The sequence below is a fragment of the Cydia splendana genome, chromosome 4 (assembly GCF_910591565.1).
Source record: "Cydia splendana chromosome 4, ilCydSple1.2, whole genome shotgun sequence".
NCBI lineage: Eukaryota > Metazoa > Arthropoda > Insecta > Lepidoptera > Tortricidae > Cydia > Cydia splendana.
In genome coordinates, this window is record NC_085963.1 from 3,488,418 (window position 1) to 3,506,414 (window position 17,997).

Consider the following 17,997-nt stretch of genomic DNA (forward strand, 5'->3'; position numbering starts at 1 on the left):
ATTTTTGGCCTACTTTAGAGAACGATGTAGAATGTTCCAAATGCCAAATAATGAAACACTCACCTATTTTAAAGGAGCCAATGGCCATAACGTCAACAGCTGAATCGGCATTTGACAAAATATATTTAGACATCGTCGGCCCTTTAGATAAGGATATTGATGGTAATGTATATATACTCACAATACAATGTGAGCTCAGTAAGTATGTGGAGGCGTATGCATTACCCGCGAAGGACACCGTGACCGTCGCAAAGGCGTTCGTAAGTAATTTTATACTAAGATACGGTGTTCCCAAGGCAATAGCGACTGACAGAGGGGCAGAATTCATGTCTTCAGTAATGGTAGAGGTATGTAAGTTATTGAATATTGACAAACAGTATTCCACAGCTTATCACCACCAATCTTTGGGTGCCCTCGAAAATTCTCATAAAAGCTTACGTAACTTCTTGCGCATACAATGCGATGAACATATAGATACTTGGGGACAATGGCTACCGTTTTGGTGTTTTTCATATAACAATACTGTACATACTTCAACATCCTATGCACCCTTTGAAATTGTTTTCGGTAAGAAATGTATTTTACCAAGTAGATTAAGTAATGATATTGTTGAACCGGTTTACAATATTGATAATTATGCTATAGAGTTAAGATATAGGATACAATTAGCTAATAAGGACGCACGTAAAAAAATAATTTTAGATAAAATTAAGCGTAAAGAAGTGTATGACAAAAACGCTAAATCAAATGTGTACGAAAAAGACAGTTTAGTATTGTTAAGAAGTGAAAAAGGTACAAAAATGGATAAAGTGTTTCAAGGACCATACAGTGTCGTCGAAGACTGTGGACTTAATATTAAAATATTCAAGGACGGTAAAGTGGAATTAGTTCATAAAAATAGAATAAAACAATATTTCGAATAGTAGCATTTTCTTAATGTTAAAAAAAAAAAAAAAAAAAAAAAAACTTGTTGTTTTTTTTATTTTTCTTTTTCACCCCAGAGGTGTAGTGGTATGTAGCTAGTAAGTTAAGTATAGATATAGTTTAAGCATATGCACGACTCCATGTAAGACAGTGATTAAAGAGACGTAGTCCTAACACGTTGTTTTCACTCATATTTCCGTTCCCGCCTGCGCCACACAGCACACTGCCTGTGAAGCTGATGGTCCTTGGTTCGAATCCCAGAAGGGCATTTACTTGTGTGATGAACACAAATATTTGTTCCTGAGTCATGGGTGTTTTTCTATGTATAAATATGAATTTAGCTATTTAAATATGTTTATCCTAGCCTAGCACCCATAGTACAATACAAGCTTTGCTTAGTTTGGGGCAAGGTTGATTTGTGTAAGATGTCCCCTAATATTTATTTATTATTTAATACAATGTCTCTACTTTCTGGACATAAATTAATAGGACGTGTTGATTACAGTATTTCTAACCTATGTACAAAGTCTCATACCAAATGCCACAGTATTATCAGAGAAATTACTGATTTCCAATTTAATACTTCGGAAGTCTTGAAATCATGTGTTAATATATAAATAGTACCTTATCTCTTCATCAGTATGCAAGTGCTCAGTGTAGAAGGCAACCAGTTTCTCTTCATAGTTGGGCAGAGTCGCCTTGGATGCCTCCATCCTATCCTCGTAGGTGTAGCCGCGGTCCTTCTTTATCTTATCTAGGACTCCATCAGTCTCATGAGTATCGACATTTAGCTGCAAAATTAAGTACAGAGAGCAAAGTTATTAACAAATTAACATTCACTATGACAATTAGCTTAAGTCATTCATTTATGTATACTAACTCGGAGTATATTCTATGGATTTGACATCAACTAAATAAGATCTTGATTTAATATTTGTACATTTATTATTTATTTGTTCATTTGTTTGTTAGCCTATTGTGTCCTACTGCCGAGCATAGGCCTTAGCATTGAAAATCCCTTGTGAAGAGGTTCAATATCATGTGTGATATTTTAAGACTCTCCAGATAATAAACTTCAAAAACAAACATCACATGATTATTTTGTGTCCTGACTTAGTATGCTCATCAATTATCCATATATGTACAGGGCCGCATGGACCCCGTATCGCATGTCAAAGCTTCACCATCATTTTTTTGTGGCCCTACCAAAAAGCTGATTTTCATTCATTTAAATTTAATTAGTGCAAATATTTATATTTTTGATGCTTATTTGTAGTATTTATTATGTATTATAGTTTACCAAAGTTACTGATATTTCAATGCGATAAAGCAAGAAGTCGAAGTAACAATACTTCTCTTACATTGTTTTGAAAAGATAAGATAACAATAATTGTCTTTGGGTCGAACATTACTCCCGTTTATTTAAACGTAAGCAGATAAAATCCCTTCAGTAATAACGACATAGCTGTTGGTAATTGATTAAATATAAATTCAAAGAGAATAATCTGAATAAAGATAAAAATAAGACGTAAAAAACTCACGTTAAAGTATTCAACACCAGTTTTCTTATACAATTCATCGAGAGATACAAACTGAGGCGGGTTCCTGTGATGTTCCGCGCGCTGATCATTCTTATCGTCGTCCATATACCAGGCTTTCACCATTTTGTAACAAGTAAATTCAAATAAATAAATAAAGAAATAGTAAATTCACAGTACCGAAGGGCAACATAAAATGACCGAATCTGGCATAATAGCATGACATTGACACATGACATCGCTTTGCTTGTCATTGCCAGTCAAATGAATTAATAAATCCCCAAAAATAAATTTATATATAAAAAACTAAATTAAATTTATTAAAATTAGGTTCACGTAAGTCGAAGTTAACTTGTGAACCAAGTTTGGTTTGATTGATTTCGGGATTGTAATGTGTACAACCCTATTTTTGAAAATTAGGATGGTTTTCTTATGATGCAGTGTCTCTGTCTTATCACTAATTTAAGGGTATTTGATTAATGGATACACTGGAATAAGGCGTCTTTTAACTTTGATAACCGCAAGCGTGTACATGTTCTGTTTTAGCCATAAATAAAATCAATGATTTATTTATTTTGCTACTTTTAAATCCTGGACCTGGACAGCCATCGTATAACGAAAATAGGGCGGCAAATATAATCTGTCAAGCCATTTCCTTGCTTGAGCGTAGTAAGGGATTCAAAAGCGCACGAGATGTAAATAACTTTGATCTCGTGTAGTACACAAAATTTTTCACCCTAAGCAGTGAGAACATACCTAGAGGGACAGAGATAATAGAACCCAAGTATATCGAACTTGTATTAGACCCCGCATGTTGAAATGACATTTGACTATAAAGGTCACTTGAATGTCATTTTGTCTCACTCAGTGAGCAAAATCGCATTTTGCTCACTGAGTGAGACAAAATGACTCAGTGAGCAAAATCGCATTTTGCTCACTGTTTATAAGAAGCAAAGTACCCTTGTTCGAGCTGCTGAGGTGAAAAGGCCTTTGTACACACTGGGCCAGCGTGGGCCAGTCTTGGGGACGCATTTATGCGTTAGAGGGAGCAAGTGATATTGCTATCTCATTCTACGGCATGGCTGCGTCCCTTGGACTGGCCGGCGCTGGCCCAGTGTGTACAGGGGCCTTATGAATAGTGGCTTTGTGTCTAGGTGGGTTATTATGATAGGTACAGTCACCGGCCGGGTCGCCGGGTTAACATTTTATATTTATATTTTATATTGATTTCCGAAAACTGTTGTCACAAGGAAATGTGGTTGTGGTTACGTAGAATAAATGAAACATCGTCCAATTCCAGTAAAAATAGATTTAATCCAGATAATACTAGTGTTACAACTTAATGCATTTAATGAGCAAACTATGTAGGATACATGGTATAATAATATACTCCGCCTGGTACTCCATTCCCGTCTTTTCTAGGTCACCTAACTGACACGGGCTTACGTCATCATGCGACAGCGCTATATGATAATATGCGATAGCGCTATATATAGCGGCCATGTTGTTGTGACGTAGCCCCGTGTCACTCTGGGAATGGAAGACCATGTTTTATTAGACTATGGTAGGATACATCTATGTATGTTTTGGTGGTTTATGTATCAATGTAGTGTAATTTCTTAGCACCGATACGGGTACTTATGAGGGTAGGTACTTAATATAGAACCTTGATAGACAAAAGTGGTTATATTTACCTACTCTGGCACACCCAGTTTGACAGAAGAAAAAGGCGGCAAATTTAAAAAATGTAGGCGAGAAGAGTAGACTTTCCGTAGAAAATTTGAATTTCACGCGGTGCCTTTTCTACTGACAAGGTGGATGTGTTTGAGTATATATTAAAACACTCTTGCTGTGAGACAATAACGCATAATTTAAAATTAGATAATTATATCACTTTATATAATCCATTGTCAAAATAATATGTAGGTACCTACAAATAAACAATTTTATTATTCCATTTATAACAATCAAAACATTTAATAAGGTAGGCCTATATCAAGGTAATTAACTTTTTATAACTACCCACATGAATTTTTTTTAAGATTGATTGATTTTAATAACTTAAATACGTAGCCCCCATTACCACGGGCGCTTTTACAACGCGCGTTAAAAAAGCGTTTGAATGACACAAATGGATACATGTGTATTTATTCACACAACAGCGGTGGAGCTTTTTATCAAGCGTTGTTGGATTTTCGACTTTAAGCCTTGGTCGTTAAATCGAATTTAGAGTGCGGACAGATTGCTGCGCTTTATTAACGCGCGTTGAAAAAGCTGTCGTGCGATTGGCGCCTTACGATTCTGGGCTTTTTTGTATACCGCTAAGTTTTGAATCAGAAAGTGCAAAAGTTACTTAGTAGTAAATATTTTCTCATCAAACTACTTCTAAATCACACAAATTTATGCAGTTTACACGATTTACATAAATATATTACTTCAAATCTTATTTGAAACGCTAAGTTAGGTACAACTAAGTTTGATATGACCGTAGTGGCTACGAAAATTATGTTTTCAAATAATTCCTGATAGGTCAATTAGTGCAATGCAAATTAATAACGAAAAAAAAGGTAAATGCAACAAATCATTTGACAAAACAAGTTATGGACGGATGTCTAAACAATCAAACGAAATAATGCATAAATGTGTTTACACACTAGTCTAGGAAACAACGCGCATATACGGTCAGCAAAAAAGGTCATTATGGGATTATGTATACATACTTAAGGGTACCTAGTTAAATATCATGTCATGTTTTTTGTCGCTGTGAGTGTCGCACAGAGATGAAAGATAGGCAGAGGGTATTTCATAACTAGCCGATTTCCACGTGCTTAGGTACTTGGGCGGCCAGTAGCCTAAAGCCGATAAGTACCTATGTGTGCGTTCTAAACAGTCTCGTCTCAGTTAATTTTGTCTTAAGGCCCGTCCAAACGGAACAATTAAATTACCAAGTTGATTAGAAATCTGATTATCAATCTTATCTAGCGTATACAATTTAACACATTCAGCAACTAGAACCCGACTGTCGGGTACACTGTTCGTAGCGACTATGCGCTCCATTTGGCAAAGACGTGGCTACGCGCTACGAGCGTAACCCGTAGCACTTAGTGGCAATGAATGTGTTTATATTGGAATCGGCGAGCCAGTGTCCTTTCTTATCATTTATGCGTTCAAACCACACAATTAAGTTGTCAATTTCAGCTTGTGCGGAAAATTGTCCCACCTGGACACCCACTTAGTGACCCTATCTCTGTCTATTTGTCAACTCTGTCCTGAGGATGGTATTCCACCTATCCAATTTCTTTGTCCAATGTGTATTGCGTCTCACATTTTGCTTTAATGAGAGAGTGAGATGCACTGGCATTGGACAAAGAAGTTCCATGCTCTATGGGCTGGATTTCCATTTCACCGATTCTACTTTATAATTCACGTTGTCCTATATTATCTTTCAGGACAAAAGAGGACACGGAATGCGCGCTATTTTTAAAAGACCAATGAAAACTAAGAGAGATAATAGTTGTTATATAAAACTTATAAATATTAAAATATTTATTATACATAAAGTAACAAACACAGATGAATGCACTAAGATTTGTGGACAGTGAACAATATGTTATCTTAAAAAAAATGTCATTGAGACATTGCAGCCGTATTTCAGCAAAATAAAAATTTGCAAAATGTGAGATAGGTATACTTTACGTACCATAATAAGATTAATAGGTAGGTATAAAAATCATAATATCAAAGTATGTTTGGTACGTCACATTGTTCAAAAACGTTTAACATGGGCGATACCAGCTAGATCAGAACGCTGCTTTTGACATAATTACACAGTAAAATATTTAAATAATTTTATAAGAAAACCGCCAATTGCATGCTTTTTCCAAATCGCTAGATTTTGATAAAAAAAAAGATAACACATCCATGATCCAGTCATAATCACAATGATCACAAATGTCCACATCTTAGTAGTAAGTACAAGAGAAGAAGGGGTTTAATTAAAAGCTTTAATACCTCATCTTCTAACAGTACATTGAAATAATTGAGATCATTAATACATACCTAAGCTAAAAGACATCGAAAATCACTGTCAAACAATAATTAAATAAGCAATAGCATAAATAATCAAATGTCAATTCCAATCGTCAAATTATACAGTTAGTTTAATAAATCGATTAAATTAAAACTTAAAAATAGTGTAAAAGCGGTAAGAAATAATAGTAGATATTATAATACTAAATCTAGAATAAATCATGTTACAACAAGTTTAAAAATAATTATCACATTATGTACTATTTACAGAAGTGTTGACGAATCGACAACTACTAATATAAATTAATAATTACCCGAGTTAAAAGTTCACACCGATTATTAATATTAATTAATAATAAATCGTCACATTCTTATTAATAACAGACAATACATGTAATATCCTGGGGTTTATTTCTACAGACATTCGTTTGACGAATCTGATTATTGTTCTCATTTCATATTATAGGTACTGAAGTCGCAATTTCTTAAAGCAGATAAGCTTAGGAGAAAACTCAAACCATCGACATCAGAACAATTCATATCAATTCTAAATAAGTTTGAATGGGATACGAGAAACATTGGGGCAAGAAAAACACTTAAAGGAAATCTCCATACTGTTTCTCTTGCCTCTAGCACTAGCAAAATAAACTATATTTCTCTTACGATATATTTGCCAATGCGGCCAATTCTGGTTTAAGTCAAAAATGTCAATATTTTTATGGAGTTCTGATTAATGTCGTTTACAAAAGTCAAGACTATATAGGTATAGGTACTCGTACCTATAGTACATTCACATGTCGTCAATAAATACTTTGAATATCACTTATATTTCATAATGTTATTACACGACTGCCCAAACAAAAAGAGTGTATTTTATCATTTGCATTGGACACTTCATAAATTTATCCTTGATAGCACGAAATACAAGCAATTTCAAAGTTCTGTATTTTATCCTACTTACCTTACATTGAAAAATCCTTTAATTTCCACTGTCAATTTCAAGCCAGGCCGTAGACAGTTTAAATATTAATGAAAGTAAAACATTACCATCTACTTAACTACAGTTCACTTTGGAAGGGTTCTTTAAGAATCGAGTTCACATTTCTAAACATACTTTGCTATCGGGAGCCCAAAACCGGACGAGTCATTGAGTACAAATCCCAAAAACGTAAATGTCACTCGATCATGACATTAAAATTAGTAATTACTTCTGTACTAATCATTTTTGCATGTGAATTAAATATATTTATTTTAACCTCCTGAGACTATGTACATTACAATGTACATAATCGTGCAATCTAATTTGAACCTTTCATGAACCAATTAAAGTAGCATTTCTTTTGTTTCATTCGTTTTTAAAACAAACGAAATTCGTTCCAATTTACTAATAGAATAAGGTTCAAATTAAAAATATGAAAACTTTATATGCTGGGTCTTCCGAGGTTAAAGCACCATCGAGTTTAGAGTATTTGGAATTTTGCGATCATGGTTATAGTCGGAAAAAATACGAATCTACCTAAGTATGACAGACTTATTCCAACTGTTACGATGGTATGTTACCTATATGGAATTAAATATCCGAATCCATAGCTCCAAATAGCTCGATGGGTTCCATAGGTAAAGCGCGCTTTTTTCTCCTCATACAAAATTAATAACATATTTTGCCTAGGGCCCTCCAATAGCGCCGTACATTTCTAAAACATCACGCCTACTAGCAGCAACTCAACTGACCACTGATAGAGTAAGGACGCTATCCACAAATAATTTCGTACAATGATCCGCCATTTCCTATCTCTATCTCGCGCGCGTAATTACATATATTGCTGCCTCCCCTTGATGCCAGCGGTTAATGCCACTGAGCGAGCGGGACAGCAATATAATTTTGCGTGTGCGATATAAATAGGAATTGGCCGGTCAATGTACGAAATTCTTCACGCTTAAAATCCTAAATATAGACCTTATGTCGCCCCAGTAAGGTTCACAAATGACCTCGTCGAGTCGACACTGGAACAGTTACAGCTTGGTGTGTTTGACGGTGTCCGTCCAGTAGTTCTGGATGGTCATGACCTCCAGCGAGAGGAACGAGGCTTCGAGGCTGTACATCTCGGTCTCCTGGCTACTGGTATACCTTATGTCGGCGCAGTAAAGTTCACAAATGGCCAGTCAACGCTGGAACAGTTACAGCTTGGTGTGTTTGAAGGTGTCCGTCCAGTAGTTCTGGATGGTCATGGCCTCCAGCGAGAGGAACGAGGCTTCGAGGCTGTACATCTCGGTCTCCTGGCTACTGGTATACCTTATCTCGCCGCAGTAAAGTTCACAAATGGCCAGTCAACGCTGGAAAAGTTACAGCTTGGTGTGTTTGACGGTGTCCGTCCAGTAGTTCTGGATGGTCATGACCTCCAGCGAGAGGAACGAGGCTTCGAGGCTGTACATCTCGGTCTTCTGGCTACTGGTATACCTTATGTCGCCGCAGAAAAGTTCACAAATGACCAGTCAACGCTGGAACAGTTACAGCTTGGTGTGTTTGACGGTGTCCGTTCAGTAGTTCTGGATGGTCATGGCTTCAAGCGAGCAGGAACGAGGCTTCGAGGCTGTACATCTCGGTCTTCTGGCTACTGGTATACCTTATGTCGCCGCAGTAACGTTCATAAATGGCTAGTCAACGCTGGAACAGTTACAGCTTGGTGTGTTTGACGGTTTCCGTCCAGTAGTTCTGGATGGTCATGACCTCCAGCGAGAGGAACGAGGCTTCGAGGCTGTGCATCTCGGTCTCCTGGCTGCTGGTATACCTTATGTCGCCGCAGTAACGTTCATAAATGGCTAGTCAACGCTGGTACAGTTACAGCTTGGTGTGTTTGACGGTGTCCGTCCAGTAGTTCTGGATGGTCATGGCTTCAAGCGAGTTGAGGAACGAGTCGTTGTCGAGGCTGTACATCTCCTCGGAGTTGTCCTGGAAAGTAAAACGATTTTTTTAAGCATTGGGTAAATAAATTTTCATTATTCAACGCCACATGACTGCTATGATCACGGAAAACTGTTAGATAGAATTGAGAGGTTTTGAAGAACTGACGTTCCAATTGAGATAGACGTGAATAAAGATCAAAATCGCGAATAGATGTGCTTGTGGTGGCCCTTATACAGAACTAGCTTCTGCCTGCGACTTCTTCTGTGTGGATTGATAATAATGCTAATGATTGATATTCCCACCGGCCCCAAATCGTCTCCACACCAAATTTCATCTACATCGATTTAGCGGCTGTAGCGTCAATAACAGACAATCAGAGTTACTTTCTTTTGACCACGATGATAAGAAAATTATAAAATTAGGTGCAAGCGACGTAACAGAAATGAAAAGAAAATATGTACATTGAAATACATACCCGTATAGTGCTGTCATCAAGATACCCGCTTGAGTCTGGATTCGAGCATTTATCATTCAACGTCTGTGGCTTATTCAGGTACCTCCGTCTGTACAGCACGAAGGCCGTGCTACCAGCCAGCGCGCCCAGAACTAAAGCACCAAACGATATCCCAGCTATGGCACCCGTGTCCATACCGCCTTCCTGCTCGATCACTCTTCGAGAAGATTCTATGTTCGGCGGGATGCGAGTCTGCAGGAAGTTCTGAGTTTCTAAAGACAAAGGTTTGTCAGTCACTATTCTGCTTTCCGATGTCCGTTCTATAGTATCGGCTTTTACTACATCGAGCCGCGTTAGATTCCTCCTTTTCGATGCGAATGTTGCATTTTGCGTGTCAGTTAAATTAGTGAGCTCTGGCGCTGCTGTAGCGTTGGAAAGCGTCGCGTTTGGCGCTGTCAGCGTTTCTGTCACATTTTTGTTATCTGTCGCATTTAGGGGCACTACAGGTGCCTCAGTTGTGGCGTTTGTTACATTCTGAATTGGTTGTATAAGCTCGTCAGTTTGATTGGCAGTAATGTTGGGGGGTTTGGTGGTGGAGATTGTTTTTGTGAAGTACATGGCCCGGCCCTGCCGGTCGCTGGGTTCTATTTCTACGTCGGTGGTTAGGTGCTGGAGTTCTTCGGACTGGGGCGCAGCGGTTATTTGGCAGCTCCCTGGAAAGAAGAAGATAATGACGTTAGTAAAAGTCATGTAATGTTTATGTGTGTGTCTTGTTTATCAGTCCTTTTTTTATGTGATAGTCAGCAAACGAGCAGACCTTTGCTTTCCTTTGCATTAATCCAAGTCATTAATTTTCCTATATTTTTGAAAATGGTTTAGGGGCTGTCCATAAATTACGTCATCGATTTTTGACGATTTTTGACCCCCCCCCCCCCCTATAATCATCCAAATGAATGAATGAAAACGAAAATGAATGAAAACGTTTATTTTCAGGCAACTATTGGCCCATAGATAAATACCTTAAAACTAGCATACATATTATTACAAAATATATCTTAAAACTAAAAACACAATTATGGCTGCGATGCAGTTCGCAACCCCGCAGTGCAAGAATATACAAGAATGCACCTTCTCACGCTCATCTCTCTTTCATGCCAATGCCATGTTAGCGAAAAAATAATTTTTCATTTTCATAAATGCTAAGTTTCATTATAGAATGTTAAGGTTAATGTAATTATTACAATAAGTATTTGCTTTGTATATATAAATGCAATTCCAATTTCGTATGCCTAAAGGGGGCCACTGATTAACAGTCCGCCGGACGGAATCGGCCCGTCAGTTAGAACAATAAGTTGACAGTTCCGAACAACTGACAGATACCATCCGGCGGACTGTTAATCAGTCGGCCCCTTAAACGGCTCATCATGGCTGATGTACACAATAATATATGAACTGTCACCTAACTGTTACCCTGTGATGACAAAATAAATAAATTGATTGATTGTTGTTGATGCTGATAATTTCATAAGCCACCCAAAGGTCTCTAACTCAATCTGTTGTCATTAGTAACCGTACAAACATGTATGTAAGTTACATGTAATTGGACATAATGGACATCAGTCTGTCATGAGCCATTTGCTACTGATGCAATGACTTCTTAGGAATGACAGTGCGTGCAGTGTTAACATACTGTTATTATTTAATAGTTCATTTACGTCTCAATCGATGAATAACAGACATTAGACATTTTAATTATAGTTCAAGCAAGAGCTTCGTGTGTTTTAAAGCTGACGTCGGTTGTAGTTGTACACACTCGTCGAGAGCCTCTCGCCGAGAGCCTCGGGAAAAATCCGACCCAATCGGGGAAGGAGCGAGTAAGAGCGAGTTCTCGTCCTGTCTCGGGGTCTCTCGACAAGTGTGTACAGTACAGCCAGCATGAGAAAACGTGAGGGTGAGCACCGGTCCTTGTACGTAATGGGGCTTCCCTACATTACCCTCAAGTGTTGAGTATAGTAGTTGTCATTTTAGGTAGGTAAACTTCCTCAACTTACATGTCTTAAGGTATTGCCGATATGCCGACATAAGACAACTCGATATCACCTACCTACGCGACCGCTAATTACATTTTAATTTTACGACTTCAAAAATCAAGTTCAAGTTCAAGGCATTAACATGGATTTTTGCAGGTGATTCATTCTCTCTCTGTTTGTAAAATGCTTCATAATGTGGTGTCGATTAGTCTGTGGGTAAAAATCTAATCTAGTACACCACAACCCGATGATATCGGATGTCGGAAGATCTTTGGAGAAAGACAGCCTTTAAAGAGTGCTCCATGGCATCAAATCCTTCTATTTTTGCACTCTAACACTATCATTTTAACATTAAACTGTACAAACTTAAGTTCATTCGTGCAAAACAGAGAAACAAATGGTTAAATACACATTCATATAGTCTCGCGTGTCATCCATTTATGGATTCGTCTGCAAATGAATTCGTACGGCGTAACGAACAGTTTATTCAACTGTTATAGAACTAATTAGTCTTTACAAGCTTTACTGAGATGAGTTCCATAGTGTTTCTGTTGAACTTTTCTATAAAATAGAGCTGTGTTTTGTAGGTATTCTGGCTAGAGATACTCAAAGTTCGATTGGTCAATTTACTACCTAAATAAATTTGCTTTCTACTAATGCTTTTGTATTATTAAGGCAATCCGACTGTCATGTTAGCATCAGGGTTATGAAAAACAAGGGGAGTTGGTATTCTGGATTCTGGACCATATGCTGCGTAGTCTTATTATTTAAGTATCTTCGCCAACAATCTAGTTTGTAATCAAGTAATCATCATCATCATCATCATGTATTGATTGTAGTCATCATGCATCGGTTTAGAATTCTAGGTCTAGGCGACATAACTGAGCACACAGTAATAAAATTATAAACGTTATGAGAAAAATTCTTGCTCATTATCGTCGCCGTAAAATGCTCCTTTCCTGTCGAGTTATAGGTAAGCACGTATAAGCTCGTGCAGCTCTTGGTTGGTTCCCAGAAGCTATACATGGTGACTACTGTTCCGGTTTTTAGTTAAGTTCAAGAACAAACATCTAGATTTTTTTTCTATTTACGACTAATCGAATATCTAGCGTGTGATTGACGAGACTGTTACAATATTTTTTTTAAAAGAAATGTCATAAATCGTGTATTTTTAGTTAGTAATTTAGTCAATTGTTATTACGTGAGGGAATTACACATATTATTATAACCTTAGAATAAGCAATTTTAGCATGTAAGTACCTTAGAGTATATTTTATAACTATATTTGCATGTATTTATATGTGAAAAGCAAATAAATGATTTGATTCTGATTCTGGAGCGCGGCCTTACAGCGCCATTTACAAAAATCTACACGACTTCTAACGAACGAACGAAAAATAGAAGTAAAAAACGATTTCCCCCTAACTAGATGATATTTTAACTCCAGAGATGGCGTTCCAAAATTGAATCACTTAGAATTGTACAAATTGTTACAGTTGCTATGCAGTATGTTATGAGATGATGATGGTCAAGAATACGTGGTAAGTTTTTTTTGTAATTGGCGCTCACGCTGGCGCTACCCTGTATAGTAAGCGAGGGAAATCCTGCTTTAAAGATAAATGCATCCGGAACAGGTACAGATTATAGAACATTTCTCGCCGTAACATATTCCACGAGGCAGGTGTCTTGTGAAATGTATGTTAAATACATCTTTACAATAACATGTATTTCCATACGTAAAATCTGTATGTTAACTTGACGTAATAAGTTATTGATTTAATTCATTCTTTGGTTGTTAACAAGTCATTAATAACAAAGCATGAAAGCTGTTAGCATTATCTAATTCTATTTTCTGGAACTTTAGTTTTATCTATTATACACGGTGCATTTTTTTACTCTGTTATCTCCGGGGTATAGCTAAGTAACTTCCTCAAATCCTGCATAGTTAAACGTTTTTTTTTCGTAAAAAATATTCGACGTAGGCGTAGGGGCCTTATCACATAAAAATAAATCGATTAGAAAAATAAATTGAGTTAATTAGAATACCGGTTTTTTTGAGAAAGTTACTTAAATTAAGCTCAGAAATGCACCCTTGAAATTAATGGATTTTATAAAAACCACCGTGTATAAACAGTAGTAATAGTAGGTAAGTACTTGTAGTAGTTGTAGTAGGTACATTAATAGCACAAAGGAAATGGTGGCTGAAACTTTTTATTTAAGAATTTTTCTTATTATCTTTCAATATAAAGTCTTGAAAGAAAGCTATTAGCCTTTGGCCCGATGTTTGACTTCAGGAGAAAGGTTGAAAAATAAAAAGTAAGTACTAATGTTTTTTTCAAGTTATTTAAGAGTTTTAATAGCTTCCTAATATTTGAGTAATATTCAGGAATATTTCCGAGTATTAGTTATTTATGAACATAACTGCCTGAATTTAGGGAGTTTGCCAATTTAGGGGACAACATTAACGGCGTTTACATATTTTAGAGAAAGTTCAGTGATAAATTTAACTTCCCAATATTTAATAGGCTTTTAATAGGAGTTTTATAGATATTTGGTAACAGACAGACACAATCTTTTCCATGTTATAATCTCTACTTAATATTATAAATGCAGAAGTAACGCTGTCTGTCTGTTACCTTTTCACGCTTAAACCGCTGGACCGATTTAGATGAAATTTGGTATGGAGATAGTTTGAAGCTTGAGGAAGGTACTTTTTAACCGCCTTCAAAAAAAAAGGAGGTTCTCAGTTTGACCCGTATGTTTGTATGTATGTCTGTTTGTCCGCGATTATCTCGCGTTTGGCTATATAGATCTTTTATCAATTATCACCATTATCTTACTTACGCAGATGAAGTTGCTGGCAGAATTTAGTATTTGTAAACGTCTACACTTTTTGTGCTACAATTAAAATCAACAAATGTTTTTGTCCCGTTCCATTTCCCCTGATACTCGCAAATTACTTGGAATACGGGTTTCATTTTTTCATTAGGTACCCAAAGCAAATATTGTTCTGCGAAGTTCTAATTGAAAATATATTTATTTTGGATGTTTGTTGCAGACTCCCAGAATTTAATAAAATTAGATATTAAATTAAAAGTACCCCGAAGCTTATTTACCAGCCTAAATAAAAATAATTAAGAATTTACAATAAAAACTTGGTAAAGGACCTTCGCATTCTTAGTAGAACAGATGAATTTAAACAAAAGATGAATGAAATTCGTTTAAAGTGGTCGAAACTTTAAAGCGGTCCTTGCCAAATAGCTATTTAATTATGAGCACAAAAACGTTGACATTTAAGATGTTGCTCTTAAGTTACATACGTAGGAAGAGATATAGGTAGATAAATGAGTATATGTGAAAAAAGTCTATACTGTGAATTCGGGTAATTCCGAAAGAAAAATAAAACACAAAAAAAGTGGCGGATAATTCTGAAAAGGGACTCTTATAACAACAGAATATGAATGATTTACGGAATGATTTCCGAATACAATTTACATATTATAATATTCTCTCCATACAAAATATTGAATAATGAAAGGATTAATGACGAGGACGATGAAATTAATAACGTTGATTTTGTATTTGGAAAAGGGATAATTCGGGTTCAATCTTGCAAGTAGGAAAAGTGTGGTTCATTCGTAATTAATATATGAATCAAGGGTTTTATAATAATACTATGTTAATAAGTAGGTAGTGTAACGTGATGGCGGATGTGCAAGCGGTAAATTATTAAGTACTTAACTGAAAAAAAAACTTAACATCCTACCAACTGCGCCATATAAGTATAAACAATATATGTATAGTGAAAGCTAAATACACTGAAGAATAATGAAAACAGGTCACTTCGCATAGTATTTTCAAGTAAAAGGTTTGGATTCAATTGCTCTTTGATTCATCTACCAATTCATTATCATCAAGCTACCATACATTTCAAAATATAATACATACAGAAGTACCTGCTAATACCGAGTGTCAAAAACCATAACTTGCGTTGATACACTGTATTGTGGTTAAATAATACAACAAATTCTGTACCTAAGAGCGCTACCTATGCATATATAAATAGGTACCCTGTGAAGTGTGTAATGACACACCCCAGATTCCCTAAAACGCAGAATATTTGAAATTCCTTTATATCCAAACGCCGGCATACACCTACTCGTAAATGTATGCGAATTAAATTTTTCGTGTGTTCTATTTTACCGACGCTATGACGGTATATGGAGGATCGTATGAAATGATACGATATACAAATCATTAAGTAGACACTTTGTGTCGAAGTGGCGCGTGCCTTATATTGAATTTATTACACGATAAACTGCTGGTTGTATTGTATTGAATGTATGTATATCTTCACAATGCAAACATTGTGAAGATATACACACATACAATACAATACAACCAGCAGTTTTATTACTTGAACAACTGGAATCAATTTTAAACGTAGAGAGCTAGAGAGAGCAGAAAACAAGTGATTACAAGAGCCTCTACCATCAGTTTTAACATTGACATAACGCTCACGTCTACGTAATTTACTTTCTGTACATCTCGCTTGCACTATTGCTCGCATATGCGAGTACGAGCGAGATGCATAGAAAGTAAGTTACGTAAACGTGAGCGTTATGTCAATGTCAAAACTGGTGGTAGCCGTAAAGTGGTCTTATCGCTAACAAAAATGCACTTTCAGGTAACATTTAAAGTCTACTTAAATTCAAATCAAGAAGGTTTTTGTCTAAGACCGTCAGTTGTTTTAGTAGGTATTGTTTTTCGTTTCTTAGGGTTTGCAATAAAGATGTTAAAGAGAATTGTATTGTATTACCCTTAACATTTTGGACGCCAATGACGGATATATCCGCACCGCAGGTCCAACGCCAAAGACAGATTAATCCGTCACAAACCACAGAGCAACATAGACCTACGTGCATATGCATAAAGTTCAATTTCAGTTTTGACACTTCAGTGTCGTGGCGTCCGAGTGACAGCTTTTTTGTTTGACACGGCGTCGAAAATGTTAATTTAGCCCATAGACTAGGAATCCTCTAGACGGAGTTTAGAGCAATTATTTCAAGCAACCGATGATGCCAAAAATGCGGGGGTGCGCGGGACGAGGTGAGCGAAGTCCCGTGCCGTGATTGGTCCGTTCAAACGACGAACGAGTTCACGGACGTCACAGATGTTTAAAATAACACTTGCACTGCGTGTGCTATCAAAATCGTTGCAGACTTATCTTGGTTTAACTATACGGCTCTTTTGCGTGGTGGGGCAAAATAGTGGATCAAATAAAGGTAACATATAAAGGAGGTTTAGGCTAAAGGACCCTTACAAATTGAAAGTGGGTCAGCTAAAGGACTAGACAGTGTCCGGTCGGTCGAATGCTTCAATCAAATTGAAACTTTATTTCTAGAGCAGTAGGTGCAATCTAGGTCGAAGTGGTGGAGCGACCATTTATCCCGATTTCTATGGGCTTTTATTCCACAATCCCTTATATGTTAGTTGTATGTCTGTAGATGTGTAGGTCTTGAAATTTAGAGAGGCAAACGGAACGATGAATTAATGGATGGATGCAAATAAAATAAGAGATTAACATTTAAATTGTCGTTGACAGAATTATTTTCTTGTGGTCACTCCACGATTCAATACCTTTATTCGTAGATACGTTATACTTACATATACATTTTTTGCCATAATTATTATTGTGAGTCAAAGCCAATACAGTTCCACTACTGGATAAAGACTTTTCCTTTATTTTTAAATAAGCAGATACGTCTGGTATAAGGGAGGAATGGAAAAAATCACACGCTTCTGGTAGGCTTCGGTAGCTTAGTTGGTTGCAAATTCGAGTCTTGCGTGAAGCGGTGACTTTTTCCACTCTTTAATTTAAAAACATGCATTCTTTCAACATTTCTCCTGATGATCCTTAGCTATCATTGGCCAATTAATTAAAAAGGAGTTCAGCTTGCCTTGCCATCTGCTACTAGGCCTAAAAAGACGTACTACTTATCACCTGCATTCGAACTGGTTTACTTTGTGTATTCATCGAACAAAACTTCTGCTATACTAGATCTAAAAATATGTATGAAGTAGCATCTGTGTGCAACCGGTATAACACGTGCAAAT

At 36.6% G+C, this 17,997-nt stretch overlaps 2 protein-coding genes and 1 long non-coding RNA gene across 4 annotated transcripts in view; all 3 read right to left on the minus strand.

Moving 5' to 3' along the window:
- LOC134789720 (acireductone dioxygenase) overlaps positions 1-2,643 on the minus strand; it is a 161,265-nt gene extending 158,622 nt beyond the window's left edge. Inside the window, exons 1-2 of the mRNA XM_063760347.1 lie at positions 2,466-2,643; positions 1,549-1,715 (exon numbers count right to left, since the gene is read on the minus strand). Of these exons, the coding sequence (XP_063616417.1) occupies positions 1,549-1,715; positions 2,466-2,588 (290 nt within the window). The 5' untranslated portion in view covers positions 2,589-2,643. The remainder of the gene's footprint in view (positions 1-1,548; positions 1,716-2,465) is intronic.
- Positions 2,644-3,756: 1,113 nt separating this feature from the next.
- Positions 3,757-7,328, minus strand: LOC134789741 (uncharacterized). The gene is made up of 2 exons (XR_010144106.1): positions 4,023-7,328; positions 3,757-3,822 (listed from the first exon to the last, which is right to left on the minus strand). It is a non-coding gene; the product is annotated as an uncharacterized LOC134789741 (long non-coding RNA).
- A 1,644-nt stretch (positions 7,329-8,972) lies between these two features.
- The window catches only part of LOC134789712 (uncharacterized), a 95,333-nt gene continuing 86,308 nt past the window's right edge, over positions 8,973-17,997 (minus strand). The window contains exons 3-5 of one of the 2 annotated variants that reach the window (XM_063760337.1): positions 9,872-10,563; positions 9,327-9,441; positions 8,973-8,995 (exon numbers count right to left, since the gene is read on the minus strand). In XM_063760337.1, the coding sequence (XP_063616407.1) occupies positions 9,331-9,441; positions 9,872-10,563 (803 nt within the window). In that variant the 3' untranslated portion in view covers positions 8,973-8,995; positions 9,327-9,330. Of the gene's footprint in view, positions 8,996-9,247; positions 9,442-9,871; positions 10,564-17,997 lie in introns of those variants that run through there. The other variant, XM_063760336.1, reaches the window with a different exon arrangement.